Source organism: Scyliorhinus torazame, chromosome 16, assembly GCF_047496885.1.
Source record: "Scyliorhinus torazame isolate Kashiwa2021f chromosome 16, sScyTor2.1, whole genome shotgun sequence".
Lineage (NCBI taxonomy): Eukaryota > Metazoa > Chordata > Chondrichthyes > Carcharhiniformes > Scyliorhinidae > Scyliorhinus > Scyliorhinus torazame.
Window position 1 is genome coordinate 128,419,625 of NC_092722.1, and position 15,910 is coordinate 128,435,534.

Here is a 15,910-nt window from a genome sequence, read left to right on the forward strand (position 1 = left end):
TACTAATTTGTATGTAAATAAGTCAATAATTCTTTGAAATCCCAGTTCTGGTACCGTACTTTGCATTTACCAAATGCCTACTGTAATTTCCCACATGGAACCTACGGGGTGGGAATGCTAGTCTTCCCCGTACTCCTTGCAGAGTACGAGCTCCCCTGTTAGGGGTGGGGTATCACAATTAGACATTGTATAGAAGGTCAGCCAGTAAGGCACTGGCCAGAGAGGAACCCGATAGGGATTTACTGGGTAGTGTATATATCATTGTGTAAATAAAAACTTTGTTCATATTTTACTCATACGGACTCTCCGTGTCCTTATTAAACCTACACAGTATTATGATCCAGTAAAGATTGAGTTAATTTTTAGCTGATGTACTTTGGCCTCATCAGAAGAAGACTAACCGTGGTATTTTGTACCAATCTATTCCTGCCATCTGATATATTGTCACACAAAAAAACATGGTAGCAATTGACACAAAAGGAGAACTAATATAAAGCATACGAGGCATAAATTCCAATCTTGATTGAGAAACACCAATTAAAGGTTCAGCGAGCATATTGACAAAATAGGAAACAACTGGGGTTAAATTTAAAGGTGTAACACACGTATTTCTGATGATGTTCGTAAGCTGCTTGAATTTCACCCTCTGCACCTCTTACAATCTTTATACATTGAACTGATGCTTGCAAAGTACAAAACTTTGTTGACACTGATGTAAGCAGCAGGTTTTACTGCCGACTGGCACCATTTCTGGATTGTGAGCTGACAGGTTTATTTTTGATTATGTCTGTTGTTACGTATGAGATAGCATTTCTTTCACAGCTGACCTTTTCTACAGCTGTACCTAAACAATATTATCAAAAACAATCCTCTCAAAGGGTCAATCAGTTCATGATTGGTCAGTTTTTTTCATGGGGACATTACAAATGCGCAACAAGTTGAATATTTGCAGAAATAAAATCAGAAAAAGCTGGAAACTCTCAGCAGATCAGACAACTTAGAAGCCGTCTGGTCTGCTGGGTGTTTCCCTGCATTTTCTGTTTTTATTTCAGGTTTCCAGCATTTGGAGTGTTTTCTAGGAACAGGGCATTCATTAGAGTTAGTAATTAACTGAATTTCGCTGCTCTGATTAAATAGATTTTCAGACTATATCATCCAGGTAATACCTGTAGTATGCAGGGGCTGGCAACGTAGGAATGAAATGAGGACAAAAGTCTTCATTTATAGAGTTGTGAATCTTTGGAATCTTCTACCAAAGAGACTGGATGCTCAGCTGTTGAGTATATTCAATGGTTCAAGAAGGGATTCACCATCACCTTCAAGGGCAATTAGGGATGGGCAATAAATGCTGGCAGTCAGCAATATCCAATAATCAAGACAGGCATTGGTACATTTTTGAATACAAATGGAAGCAATGGATACTCGTACAAGGCTGTAAAGTGCAGTTGAGAAACAAGTTTCATCCATGAAACAGCCAAATGGTGTGTAGCTCCAATTTCATGTCCTCTTATGTACATCATCATGCTCAAGTACATGTAAAGCAGGACACAGATGTTGTGATGCCTTGATGTACATTGTAGGTTGAGATGACATTGATTGCAGTTAGACTGCAGTGACTGTTCACTTAATTATTACTTACAACTGAACATTCTGTAATTCTATTATTGATTACATAATTGATGTGTGATAGAAACAACAATAAAAAAGGAACCCAGAGAAATGGAGTGAGATTTTGTTTGAGGGGGACCTCGACCCACGCAGCCCATTAATTAAGAGTTAGACTTGAAAGTTTAAGTTTTAAATTTTTTCGTCCATTGAGTTGCGGGAAACGCAAGCATGATGGGATATGTTTTTTCTTAACCAATGGACCATACCTTACTTGAACCCCAGCATAGGGTTAAGGGGGTACCCCAAAGATGCACTGGGGAATTCTTCTTGGAAATTCCCACATTAGGGTTTACCCAACAATTGTCCAGAAGAGCTAACTTCCCGTCGGTAATTGTGCTGGGCTGGAAACAATCCAACAGGAGCGTTTTACATTAGCTTCTGACAGCTTTACCCTGATAGTTAATCTGATAGAGTTAGAAGGAAAAAATATCAGTTCTTACTCCAGAGTAACTATTTAAACTCCCAGACCTAACCTTGCAAAGGACACCACCACACCCACATCCCTCCAAGTGGATACCCACAGTGATGCCACCGCGCCATCTGACCACCCAATCTGACCAGGCTTGACCTCACATGGGCCCAACCACCCCGCAGCCCACCTCTTCCCCACCCCTCCCCCAATGTCCGGAGCTGACATCCCCGGACCCGGCAGCTCTCCCCCTGCCAACCCCCCGCCTTCCCCACTCCCCAGGACTGAACACCTCCACAATGCTGCTGGAGCCACTGAGCTGATTCGCTTATTCAGTCTAACCTGGCCTGAGTCAGGAAACAAGACAGTTGTTTTGGAACTCGAGTGAGATAAGTCACTACAGAATCACAATCCACTGCTGATTGCCACTTTGAGGAAGTTTCAAGCCAATTATATTAAAGGATTAAGAAATAACTGGAGGTAGAACTGAGAAGGAACGTCAATTGGAGTGGGTGACTGAAATGGCAAATCAGGTATAAAAAAGCAAGAGAAAGAAAGGTTGTGTTAAAAGAAAAAAGAGAGAAAGGAAAAGTAAAAGAATGTAAATTCTAATTTTGATACATTTAAAATATGAAACAATGCACAACCCACAGGAATGATACTCCCTACTTGTGAATCCAATTTCCTCCCATAAGTCCCAAAGACATGCTTGTGAGGTGAATTGCACATTCTGAATTCTCCCTCTGTGCACCCGAACAGGCGCCAGAGTGCGACGACTAAGGGATTTTCACAGTAACTTAATTGCAGGGTTAATGTAAGCCTACTTGTGGCACTAATAAAGATTAATTGTTTACCTTCTGGGCACGCCAACCTACCTCATAACACTATCCATCTCTGTCCCTGCCTTAGATCTTGGCCGGGATTCTCCTTTCCAGGGACTGAGTCCCCACGCCGGCGGGAAAACAGGCGCAACCCACTCCAGTGTCAACAACCCCCAAAAGTGTGGAATTCTCCGCACTTCCGGGGACTAGGTGGACGGCAGAGGGGTTGGCGCCGCTCCAGCTGGCGCTGAAGAGACTGCACAAGTTCGTGCATGCACCAAAGGGCCAGCGTGTTTTGGCGCATGCGCGGTGGGTTCTCTTCGCCGTGCCGACCATGGCAGAGCCTGACAGGGGCCGGCGCGGAAGGAAGGAGTGCCCCCATGGCACAGGCCTGCCAACAGATCGGTGGGCCCCGATCGCGAGTCAGGCCACCGTGGGGGCCCCCCCCTCCCTCCCCGAGGGCCGCCCCAGCTGACTTACCTGCCAGGTCCCACTGGTACATGAGCTGAGTGATTCACGCCGGCGGGACTGGCCAAAGATCGGGGCCCATCGGGGCCCGGAGAATTGCCGAGGGGGTGGGGGCGCTGCCAATGGCCCCCGACCGGCGTGGCGTGAGTCACGCCCCTGGCCGATAAATGGCACCGGAGAATACGGGAGCCAGCGTCGGGGAGGCAGGGCGGGATTCGCGCCGCCCCCCCCCTGGGGATTCTCCGACCCGGCGGGGATTGGAGAATCCTGCTGCATATGCTGCTGAAACCTCCAACCTTGTATTTATTTCATGGAATGTGGGTATCACTGGCGAGGTCAGCATTTGTTGCCCTTCACCAATTGCCCTTCAACTGAGTGGCTTGCTAAGGCTATTTTAGAGGGCAGTTAAGAGTCAACCACATTGCTGTGGGTCTGGAGTCACATGTAGACCAGACCGGGTAAGGATGGCAGATTTCATTTCTTAAAGGGAATTAGTGAACAAAATGTTTTTCTTTACAGCAATCAATGATAGTTACCATGGTCACCATTACCAAGACTAGCTTTATATTCCAGATTTTTTAATGGTGGGATGTGAATCTATCTCCCCAGAGCATTAAACTGGGTCTCTGGAACTACTAATCCAGCAACAGTACCACTACACCCCCATCTCCTCTTGCCTTTTTTGCCTCCAGACTTGACAATTCCAATACTCTCTTGACTACCTGTCCTTTGGTCTTCGGTCCTCCATAAACTTCAATGCATCCAAAACTCTGCTCACTGGCACAAAGTTCATAGAATCATTGAATAGAACCACAGAATCCCTACAGTGCAGAATAAGGCCATTTGGCCCATTGAGTCTACATCTACCCTCTGAAAGAGCACCCAACCGAGGCCAACCCACCTGTCCAAAATCCCACCTAACCTGCACATCCCCAGATACGAAGGGGCAATTTTATTATTGCCAATCCACCTAACCTGTACATCTTTGGACCTGTTCCAATGATCACCTGTTCACCAAAGTCCTGTTCTCAATCACCTCTATGCTCGCTGACCTTCCAGTCTGGCAATACTTCTATTTTAAAATTCTCACCCTTGTTTTCAAAATCCCTCCATGGTCCTGCCTCTCCCTAGCTCTATAGCAGGGGCGGGGCAGCATGGTAGCATTGTGGTTAGCACAATTGCTTCACAGCTCCAGGGTCCCAGGTTCGATTCCAGCTTGGGTCACTGTCTGTGCGGAGTCTGCACATGCTCCTCGTGTGTGCGTGGGTTTCCTCCGGGTGCTCCGGTTTCCTCCCACAGTCCAAAGATGTGCAGGTTAGGTGGATTGGCCATGATAAATTGCCCTTAGTGTTGGGTGGGGTTACTGGGTTATGGGGATAGGGTGGAGGTGTTGACCTTGGGTAGGGTGCTCTTTCCAGGAGCCGGTGCAGACTCGATGGGCTGAATGGCCTCCATCTGCACTGTAAATTCTATGATCTATGATAACTTTGTCCATCCCAACAACCCTCTCAGATCTCTGTGCACCTCCAATTATTGTGAGTGGCCAATTGTAATGCTCCATCATTGGCTTCCGCTGCCTGGGTACTCGGTTCTGGAATTCCTTTCTTTAAGGCTCTCTGATTTTCTACCTCTTTCCCCCCTTTAAGATGTCTCTGTAATCACCGGAGCTTAAATGTCCTAGTGGACCGCTGTCAGTCGCTAAGACTCCAGTGAAGCTTGGGATGTATTGCTGTTGCCACTGGGGAAAGTCCATTGTTTTTACAGACTGACAGTCAGTAACAATCACCACGTTAAAAGGATACTTTTGCTGATAATCATTAGGCGTATCTTTCTGTGAATTATTGTGCAAACGTGGACTACAAGAGATCACAGGAAGGGTTATGGGTGAGGAGTCACTTTCACAAAGCTGAAGGGGGACAGCACAATTAGCCAGCAGTTTGGGGTGATTTACAGTCCATGGAGCACCTCTCCCTCACCCAAACAACACGTATTGTTCAGACGCCATTATTCCTGCAGAAGTTTTCAGGAAATCAGAAGGAACACTTAACAGCCTGTAAATTCTGCCCTCTATCCCCACTCCTTCCAAATGTAGTTAAGTTCGTAAAGTCGTCAGATTCTAAAGTGACCTTAGGCTGCTTTCCCCTTGGGAGAGGGGGTGGGGTGGGGAAAGAGAGCTGACTGGTGGTGATTTAACCTGAGGATTACCACAATTTAGGCGAAGGGCAAGGTTGAGAAATGTAGAGTTACACCACATCCCGAATCGGCCGCTCTGGGTTTGGACCTGCTCTTTGTGGTCGATGCGCAGCCAGAAGGCACTGGTACCGACTCAGGAAGAGCTGGTAAGAGTGGCTGCTAAAGTTGTGAAATCTGAATCCCGGCACGCTGCTCTGGGTCAGAGAAGTGCTCACACACTGGGCGAGACTAACCCGCTGCTTGGCTGCTGATAGATATCCTCTGACAGTCCCATACTAACAACTCTCCCACCGGCCACTGCATTGATCTCAGTGCGTGGCGCTCGACCGTGCAGCAGATTCCCACCAAATGCAAGTTAATCCTTTCAAGTGTAACACCAAACTCAAAGCTAGATGGGCAGGGGTGAGATAAAAGTGAGCAAATTAACCCCTTTCCCCACATTCCACTGAATGGAGATTGCGCTCAGCCTTATTTTCCCAACTAATGATTAATGCTGACACATGCTCCAGCTAATGTAAAAAAACAAGCAGGACAACGCGAGCGACTTTTCACTGATCTTTAATGTTACGTCTTGCAGGGCAAAGGAAAAAAAGTACAAAGCAAAGAACGTGTTATTTAAACGTTAAATGATTAAACCCACATAGTGTTCAAAACTCGCCATTTAACAGCGTTGCACTTGGCACTGCGAGTCTGTTTAGTATTTGAAGAGTCAGTTGTATTAGGAAATCGGAAGCTAAGTTCAATTCAGTCGGATCTTTGTTAATGAATGTTAATCACACAGGGGTAAGTGGGGTATTTCATATGGACACAACTAAGGCTGGATGCGAGCCTTGCTAAGTGGAAAGAAAGTGCGGGTTATTGAACTAGCCGTTCCACAGGCTGACGAAGAAGGAGCAGAGCGAATGCCACTTCTCAGCACAGTAAACCTGGGACAGCTCCTCCTGAAACTCGGGGTTAGCGTTGTTCATTTCACTTGACGTGCTTGGCTCCTCGCTTCTCTCCGGTTGCGGCGCTTTGGCTCTTTTCCTGCTCTTCTTGGACGGTTTCTGGGGGGAGTCAACTTGCTGCAGCACTGTGCCGTTCTGCGGTAGCCCTTTCGTGAACTCCTTCTTGCGCCCGGGCCCCTTGTTGTAAACTTTGTGTCCCCGCCTGCTCGGTTCCAAGCTCTTGTCCTTCAGTTTCAGCTGCGATTCGGCTGCACCCCTCTTGCAGATCCTGGTCTTGAGGGTTTTATCTCCCTCGCAGGCATGCTTCTTTCTCTTCACTCTGCCAATGACCTGTTTCCAGTACTGGCCAGCGTTGGTGCTGTAAGTCAGGCAGCTCTGCGGCCTCCCTGTGTAGCTGCACCAGTAACTGCCGCCTTGGTAGCTGCAATTGACGCGAAGTGTTACCTCCTCTTGCCCCCCTGTGACAGCCCAGGAACACGCGTGGCTCTCTTTGGTGGTCAGTGCACCTTTGGTGGGAAACGATTTGCCCCTGCGCTTCTTGCTCGGCCGGTTTGCCTGCTCGCTGTCATCGCCCGTCTTCGCCCCTTCCCCTGGAAGGGAGATGAAGGTCAGCAGGAAGAGAAACATCGCCCAAAGGAGCTTCATATCAGCGGGTTCTTGTTAAAAAGCCGGGATTCCGGAAACGACAGCACCGCGGTAATCCGACCAGGGCAGGAGAGGAATATAACCTTTTCTATTTCAAAAAAGAGGGAGAAAAATGATAGTTTAATCTGAAATGTAAAGGCAGACTATAAAGCATCAATTAACCTAATTTGTATGATTGAATAGTGAATCTAAACTATTCAAATCTGCTAAAGTTCATGCATCAATGTGGTCTCCAAATGTATTGGGAGAATTATTTTGAGGTGAAATAATTTGCTAACTGCCACAAATTTACATTGAGAACAGGGGTGGGGGATTCTGTATAAAATGCCGCCTTTCCCTTGCAGGAAAAGCATTAGGATAGATTACGTGATAGTGTGCACGGAACCCCGAGCCACACTCCAATCAAAGGTTAGGCTGCCACAGACATGCCAAGTTAAGAAGTATTTCTGGAACATGATTTTATAATCGTGATTCGCAGCATTTTACCTGTCGGCCGTCCTGTCTGGAAAGTCGAGCCAGAAGGAATATAGTCAGCTCTCCGATGCTGTGTCAGGAACAAGCCTCATGGGGGGGATAATATAAACTGGAGAACATTTCCACCTCCACAAGTAACCCGGAACGTGAATAAAACCTGCAAATTACACCCTGACTATGACAGAGTCACAGACCCGCACACGCCGCTGGGTTGAAGTTTATTTTAACTGCTTTACTTTATTTAACAAGATGCCGGAGAAGTTGAATAATTACGTGCGGAAACTTATCGTCAAATTCCAAAGGCAAGCTGAAGAGACGGTCCTCGGACGCAGCAAAGTGTGTGTTACTCACCGGGCTCCCAGCACCAAAGTGTGTGTTACTCACCGGGGTCCCAGCAGCAAAGTGTGTGTTACTCAGCGGGGTCCCAGCAGCAAAGTGTGTGTTACTCACCGGGGTCCCAGCAGCAAAGTGTGTGTTACTCAGCGGGGTCCCAGCAGCAACGTGTGTGTTACTCACCGGGGTCCCAGCAGCAAAGTGTGTGTTACTCAGCGGGGTCCCAGCAGCAAAGTGTGTGTTACTCACCGGGGTCCCAGCAGCAAAGTGTGTGTTACTCAGCGGGGTGCCAGCAGCAAAGTGTGTGTTACTCACCGGGGTACCAGCGCAAAGTGTGTGTTACTCAGCGGGGTCCAAGCAGCAAAGTGTGTGTTACTCTCCGGGGTCCCAGCAGCAAAGTGTGTGTTACTCGCCGGGGTCCCAGCGCAAAGTGTGTGTTACTCGCCGGGGTCCCAGCAGCAAAGTGTGTGTTACTCAGCGGGGTCCCAGCAGCAAACTGTGTGTTATTCACCGGGGTCCCAGCAGCAAAGTGTGTGTTACTCACCGGGGTCCCAGCAGCAAAGTGTGTGTTACTCACCGGGGTCCCAGCAGCAAAGTGTGTGTTACTCACCGGGGTCCCAGCAGCAAAGTGTGTGTTACTCAGCGGGGTCCCAGCAGCAAAGTGTGTGTTACTCGCCGGGGTCCCAGCGCAAAGTGTGTGTTACTCACCGGGGTCCCAGCAGCAAAGTGTGTGTTATTCACCGGGGTCCCAGCAGCAAAGTGTGTGTTACTCACCGGGGTCCCAGCAGCAAAGTGTGTGTTACTCAGCGGGGTCCCAGCAGCAAAGTGTGTGTTACTCAGCGGGGTCCCAGCAGCAAAGTGTGTGTTACTCGCCGGGGTCCCAGTGCAAAGTGTGTGTTACTCACCGGGGTCCCAGCAGCAAAGTGTGTGTTACTCACCGGGGTCCCAGCAGCAAAGTGTGTGTTACTCAGCGGGGTCCCAGCAGCAAAGTGTGTGTTACTCGACGGGCTCCCAGCGCATAGTGTGTGTTACTCACCGGGGTCCCAGCACCAAAGTGTGTGTTACTCAGTGGGGTGCCAGCAGCAAAGTGTGTGTTACTCACCGGGGTCCCAGCAGCAAAGTGTGTGTTACTCAACGGGGTCCCAGCAGCAAAGTGTGTGTTACTCAGCGGGGTCCCAGCAGCAAAGTGTGTGTTACTCAGCGGGGTCCCAGCAGCAAAGTGTGTGTTACTCGACGGGCTCCCAGCGCAAAGTGTGTGTTACTCACCGGGGTCCCAGCAGCAAAGTGTGTGTTACTCGACGGGCTCCCAGCGCAAAATGTATGTTACTCACCGGGGTCCCAGCACCAAAGTGTGTGTTACTCAGCGGGGTGCCAGCAGCAAAGTGTGTGTTACTCACCGGGGTCCCAGCAGCAAAGTGTGTGTTACTCACCGGGGTCCCAGCAGCAAAGTGTGTGTTACTCAGCGGGGTCCCAGCACAAAGTGTGTGTTACTCAGCGGGGTCCCAGCAGCAAAGTGTGTGTTACTCGACGGGCTCCCAGCACAAAGTGTGTGTTACTCACCGGGGTCCCAGCAGCAAAGTGTGTGTTACTCGACGGGCTCCCAGCGCAAAGTGTATGTTACTCACCGGGGTCCCAGCACCAAAGTGTGTGTTACTCAGCGGGGTGCCAGCAGCAAAGTGTGTGTTACACACCGGGGTCCCAGCAGCAAAGTGTGTGTTACTCACCGGGGTCCCAGCAGCAAAGTGTGTGTTACTCAGCGGGGTCCGAGCACAAAGTGTGTGTTACTCAGCGGGTTCCCAGCAGCAAAGTGTGTGTTACTCAGTGGGGTCCCAGCAGCAAAGTGTGTGTTACTCAGCGGGGTGCCAGCATCAAAGTGTGTGTTACTCACCGGGGTGCCAGCAGCAAAGTGTGTGTTACTCAGCAGAGTGCCAGCAGCAAAGTGTGTGTTACTCAGCGGGGTCCCAGCAGCAAAGTGTGTGTTACTCAGCGGGGTCCCAGCAGCAAAGTGTGTGTTACTCACCGGGGTCCCAGCAGCAAAGCGTGTGTTACTCAGCAGGGTCCCAGCAGCAATGTGTGTGTTACTCACCGGAGTCCCAGCAACAAAGTGTGTGTTGCTCACCGGGGTCCCAGCAACAAAGTGTGTGTTGCTCACCGGAGTCCCAGCAACAAAGCTTGTGTTACTCACCGGGGTCCCAGCAACAAAGTGTGTGTTACTCAGCGGGGTGCCAGCAGCAAAGTGTGTGTTACTCAGCGGGGTGCCAGCAGCAAAGTGTGTGTTACTCACCGGGGTCCCAGCAGCAAAGTGTGTGTTACTCAGCGGGGTGCCAGCAGCAAAGTGTGTATTACTCAGCGGGGTGCCAGCAGCAAAGTGTGTGTTACTCAGCGGGGTGCCAGCAGCAAAGTGTGTGTTACTCAGCGGGGTGCCAGCAGCAAAGTGTGTGTTACTCAGCAGAGTGCCAGCAGCAAAGTGTGTGTTACTCAGCGGGGTCCCAGCAGCAAAGTGTGTGTTACTCAGCGGGGTCCCAGCAGCAAAGTGTGTGTTACTCACCGGGGTCCCAGCAGCAAAGTGTGTGTTACTCAGCAGGGTCCCAGCAGCAATGTGTGTGTTACTCACCGGGGTCCCAGCAACAAAGTGTGTGTTACTCACCGGGGTCCCAGCAACAAAGTGTGTGTTGCTCACCGGAGTCCCAGCAACAAAGCTTGTGTTACTCACCGGGGTCCCAGCAACAAAGCGTGTGTTACTCAGCGGGGTGCCAGCAGCAAAGTGTGTGTTACTCAGCGGGGTGCCAGCAGCAAAGTGTGTGTTTCTCACCGGGGTCCCAGCAGCAAAGTGTGTGTTACTCAGCGGGGTGCCAGCAGCAAAGTGTGTATTACTCAGCGGGGTGCCAGCAGCAAAGTGTGTGTTACTCAGGGGGGTCCCAGCAGCAAAGTGTGTGTTACTCAGCGGGGTGCCAGCAGCAAAGTGTGTGTTACTCAGCGGGGTGCCAGCAGCAACGTGTGTGTTACTCAGCGGGGTGCCAGCAGCAAAGTGTGTATTACTCAGCGGGGTGCCGGCAGCAAGGTGTGTGTTACTCAGCGGGGTGCCAGCAGCAACGTGTGTGTTACTCAGCGGGGTGCCAGCAGCTAAGTGTGTGTTACTCAGCGGGGTGCCAGCAGCAAAGTGTGTGTTACTCAGCGGGGTGCCAGCAGCAAAGTGTGTGTTACTCAGCGGGGTGCCTGCAGCAAAGTGTGTGTTAATCAGCGGGGTCCCAGCAGCAAAGTGTGTGTTACTCAGCAGGGTGCCAGCAGCAAAGTGTGTGTTACTCAGCGGGGTCCCAGCAGCAAAGTGTGTGTTACTCAGCGGGGTGCCAGCAGCAAAGTGTGTGTTACTCAGCGGGGTCCCAGCAGCAACGTGTGTGTTACTCACCGGGGTCCCAGCAGCAAAGTCTGTGTTACTCAGCGGGGTCCCAGCAGCAAAGTGTGTATTACTCACTGGGGTCCCAGCAGCAAAGTGTGTGTTACTCACCGGGGTCCCAGCAGCAAAGTGTGTGTTACTCTCCGGGGTCCCAGCAGCAAAGTGTGTGTTACTCACCGGGGTCCCAGCAGCAAAGTGTGTGTTACTCAGCGGGGTCCCAGCAGCAAAGTGTGTGTTACTCTCTGGGTTCCCAGCAGCAAAGTGTGTGTTACTCTCCGGGGTCCCAGCAGCAAAGTGTGTATTACTCACTGGGGTCCCAGCAGCAAAGTGTGTGTTACTCAGCGGGGTCCCAGCAGCAAAGTGTGTGTTACTCAGCGGGGTGCCAGCAGCAAAGTGTGTGTTACTCAGCGGGGTCCCAGCAGCAAAGTGTGTGTTACTCACCGGGGTCCCAGCAACAAAGTGTGTGTTACTCAGCGGGGTGCCAGCAGCAAAGTGTGTGTTACTCAGCGGGGTGCCAGCAGCAAAGTGTGTGTTACTCACCGGGGTCCCAGCAGCAAAGTGTGTGTTACTCAGCGGGGTGCCAGCAGCAAAGTGTGTATTACTCAGCGGGGTGCCAGCAGCAAAGTGTGTGTTACTCAGCGGGGTGCCAGCAGCAAAGTGTGTGTTACTCAGCGGGGTGCCAGCAGCAAAGTGTGTGTTACTCAGCAGAGTGCCAGCAGCAAAGTGTGTGTTACTCAGCGGGGTCCCAGCAGCAAAGTGTGTGTTACTCAGTGGGGTCCCAGCAGCAAAGTGTGTGTTACTCACCGGGGTCCCAGCAGCAAAGTGTGTGTTACTCAGCAGGGTCCCAGCAGCAATGTGTGTGTTACTCACCGGGGTCCCAGCAACAAAGTGTGTGTTACTCACCGGGGTCCCAGCAACAAAGTGTGTGTTACTCAGCGGGGTGCCAGCAGCAAAGTGTGTGTTACTCACCGGGGTCCCAGCAGCAAAGTGTGTGTTACTCAGCGGGGTGCCAGCAGCAAAGTGTGTGTTACTAAGCGGGGTGCCAGCAGCAAAGTGTGTGTTACTCAGCGGGGTGCCAGCAGCAACGTGTGTCTTACTCAGCGGGGTGCCAGCAGCAAAGTGTGTGTTACTCAGCGGGGTGCCGGCAGCAAGGTGTGTGTTACTCAGCGGGGTGCCAGCAGCAACGTGTGTGTTACTCAGCGGGGTGCCAGCAGCTAAGTGTGTGTTACTCAGCGGGGTGCCAGCAGCAAAGTGTGTGTTACTCAGCGGGGTGCCAGCAGCAAAGTGTGTGTTACTCAGCGGGGTGCCTGCAGCAAAGTGTGTGTTACTCAGCGGGGTCCCAGCAGCAAAGTGTGTGTTACTCAGCAGGGTGCCAGCAGCAAAGTGTGTGTTACTCAGCGGGGTCCCAGCAGCAAAGTGTGTGTTACTCAGCGGGGTGCCAGCAGCAAAGTGTGTGTTACTCAGCGGGGTCCCAGCAGCAACGTGTGTGTTACTCACCGGGGTCCCAGCAGCAAAGTCTGTGTTACTCAGCGGGGTCCCAGCAGCAAAGTGTGTATTACTCACTGGGGTCCCAGCAGCAAAGTGTGTGTTACTCACCGGGGTCCCAGCAGCAAAGTGTGTGTTACTCTCCGGGGTCCCAGCAGCAAAGTGTGTGTTACTCACCGGGGTCCCAGCAGCAAAGTGTGTGTTACTCAGCGGGGTCCCAGCAGCAAAGTGTGTGTTACTCTCCGGGTTCCCAGCAGCAAAGTGTGTGTTACTCTCCGGGGTCCCAGCAGCAAAGTGTGTATTACTCACTGGGGTCCCAGCAGCAAAGTGTGTGTTACTCAGCGGGGTCCCAGCAGCAAAGTGTGTGTTACTCAGCGGGGTGCCAGCAGCAAAATGTGTGTTACTCAGCGGGGTCCCAGCAGCAAAGTGTGTGTTACTCACCGGGGTGCCAGCAGCAAAGTGTGTGTTACTCACCGGGGTCCCAGCACCAAGTGTGTGTTACTCAGCGGGGTCCCAGCAGCAAAGTGTGTGTTACTCAGCGGGGTGCCAGCAGCAATGTGACCCTGTGAATGGCTCCCTGAGCATCGCAGCCACTCAGTGAGGGCTGGCTCAGAGCGCAGGCTGCAGGCATTCCTGATTGGACAGAGCTTCCAGGACAACCCCCCCCCCTCCCCACCCCAGCGTCACCCCCCCTACCCCCAACACTCCTGTCACCCTCCCACCCCCATCACTCCTGTCACCCCCAACCCCTTCACTCCTGTCACCCTCCCACCCCCATCACTCCTGCCACCCTCCTACCCCATCACTCCTGTTACCCTCCCACCACCATCACTCCTTCACCCCACCACTCCTGTCACCCTCCCACCCCCATCACTCCTGTCACCCCCCCACCCCCATCACTCCTGTCACCCCCCCACCTCCATCACTCCTGTCACCCTCCTACCCCCATCACTCCGGCCACCCTCCCACCCCATCACTCCAGTCACCCCCCACCCCCATCACTCCTGTCACCCTCCCACCAACATTACTCCTGTCACCCCCCACCCCCATCACTCCTGTAACCCGCCCACCCCATCACTCCTGTCACCCCCCGTCATTCCTGTGATTACCCCACCCCCATCAGTCCTGTTAACCCCCCCATACCCGTCACCCCCCCCACCCCGTCACTCCTGTCACCCCCCCCACACCGATCACTCCTATCACCCCCCCACCTCCATCACTCCTGCCAACCCCCGTCACTCCTGTGATTCCCCCACCCACATCAGTCCTGTTACCCCCCCTACACCCGTCACCCCCCCGTCACTCCTGTCACCCCCCCACCTCCATCACTCCTGTCACCCCCTCACCCCGTCACTCCTGTCACCCCCCCACCCCGTCACTCCTGTCACCCCCCCACCCCGTCACTCCTGTCACGCTCCCCCACCCTGTCACTCCTGTCACCCCCCCACCCCATCACTCCTGTCACCCCGCACCCCGTCACTCCTGTCACCCCCCCACCTCCATCACTCCTGTCACCCCCCCACCTCCATCACTCCTGTCACCCCCCCACCTCCATCACTCCTGTCACCCCCCACTCCGTCACTCCTGTCACGCTCCCCACCCCGTCACTCCTGTCACCCCCCCCCACCCCGTCACTCCTGTCACCCCCCCCACCCCGTCACTCCTGTCACCCCCCCCACCCTGTCACTCCTGTCACCCCCCCAACCCCTGTCACTCCTGTCACCCCACCACCCCCGTCACCCCTCCCACCCGTCACACCTGTCAACCCCCACCTCCATCACTCCTGTCACTCACCCATCACCCCATCGCTCCTGTCACCACCCCACCCCGTCACTCCTGTCACCCCCCACCCCGTCACTCCTGTCACCCCACCCCCGTCACCCCTCCCACACCCATTACTCCTGTCACCCCCCAAACCCGTCACTCCTGTCACCCCGTCACCCCCATCACCCCCCCACCCGTCACTCCTGTCACCCCCCCGTCACTCCTGTCACCCCCCCACCTCCATCACTCCTGTCACCCCGTCACTCCTGTCACCCCCCCCACCTCCATCACGCCTGTCACCCCCCACCTCCATCACTCCTGTCACCCCCCACCTCCATCACTCCTGTCACCCCCACACACCCGTCACCCCCGTCACTCCTGTCACCCCCCACCTCCATCACTCCTGTCACCCCCCCCCCCCCATCACTCCTGTCACCCCCCACCCCATCACTCCTGTCACCCCCCACCTCCATCACTCCTGTCACCCCCCACCCCATCACTCCTGTCACCCCCCACCCGTCGCTCCTGGCACCCCCCCAACCCCGTCATTCCTGTCACCCCATCACCCCCGTCACCCCCCCACCCGTCACTCCTGTCACCCCCCTCCACCTCCATCACTCCTGTCACCCCCCCACCTCCATCACTCCTGTCACCCCCCACCTCCATCACTCCTGTCACCCCCCACCTCCATCACTCCTGTCATCCCCGTCACTCCTGTCACCCCCCCCACCTCCATCACTCCTGTCACCCCCCGCCCCCATCACTCCTGTCACCTCCCCCACACCCGTCACCCCCGTCACTCCTGTCAGCCCACACCCCATCACTCCTGTCACCCACCCCACCCCGTCACTCCTGTGATCCCCCACCCCCATCACTTCTGTTAACCCCCCCACACCCGTCACCCCCACCCCCGTCACTCCTGTCACCTCCCACCCCCATCACTCCTGTCACCCCCCCCCCCCACCCCGTCACTCCTGTCATCTCCCCCCTCCCACACCATCACTCCTGTCATTCCCCCCCCACCCCATCACTCCTGTCACCCCCTCCTCCCCAAGCAACTCAGCGGGGTCCCAGCAGCAAAGTGTGTGTTACTCAGCGGGGTCCCAGCGCAAAGTGTGTGTTACTCACCGGGGTCCCAGCACCAAGTGTGTGTTACTCAGCGGGGTCCCAGCAGCAAAGTGTGTGTTACTCAGCGGGGTGCCAGCAGCAATGTGACCCTGTGAATGGCTCCCTGAGCATCGCAGCCACTCAGTGAGGGCTGGCTCAGAGCGCAGGCTGCAGGCATTGCTGATTGGACAGAGCTTCCAGG

The 15,910-nt window shown here is 53.3% G+C and overlaps 1 protein-coding gene and 1 long non-coding RNA gene across 5 annotated transcripts in view; one reads left to right on the plus strand and one right to left on the minus strand.

Annotated features, from left to right (window-relative positions):
- Positions 1–15,910, plus strand: part of LOC140392420 (uncharacterized) — a 171,987-nt gene that overhangs the window by 37,645 nt on the left and 118,432 nt on the right. The gene's annotated exons all lie outside the window — the stretch shown is intronic.
- LOC140393060 (fibroblast growth factor-binding protein 3-like) lies at positions 6,102–8,030 on the minus strand. 4 transcript variants are annotated; one of them, XM_072479041.1, is made up of 2 exons: positions 8,010–8,030; positions 6,102–7,239 (listed from the first exon to the last, which is right to left on the minus strand). In XM_072479041.1, the coding sequence occupies exon 2, from the start codon at positions 7,149–7,151 to the stop codon at positions 6,423–6,425; it is 729 nt and encodes a 242-aa protein (XP_072335142.1). In that variant the 5' UTR covers positions 7,152–7,239; positions 8,010–8,030; the 3' UTR covers positions 6,102–6,422. The 4 variants fall into 4 exon arrangements, with proteins under 4 accessions (XP_072335142.1, XP_072335140.1, XP_072335141.1 ...); XM_072479039.1 differs by having other exon boundaries at positions 7,899–8,013; XM_072479040.1 differs by lacking the exon at positions 8,010–8,030 and adding an exon at positions 7,862–7,881.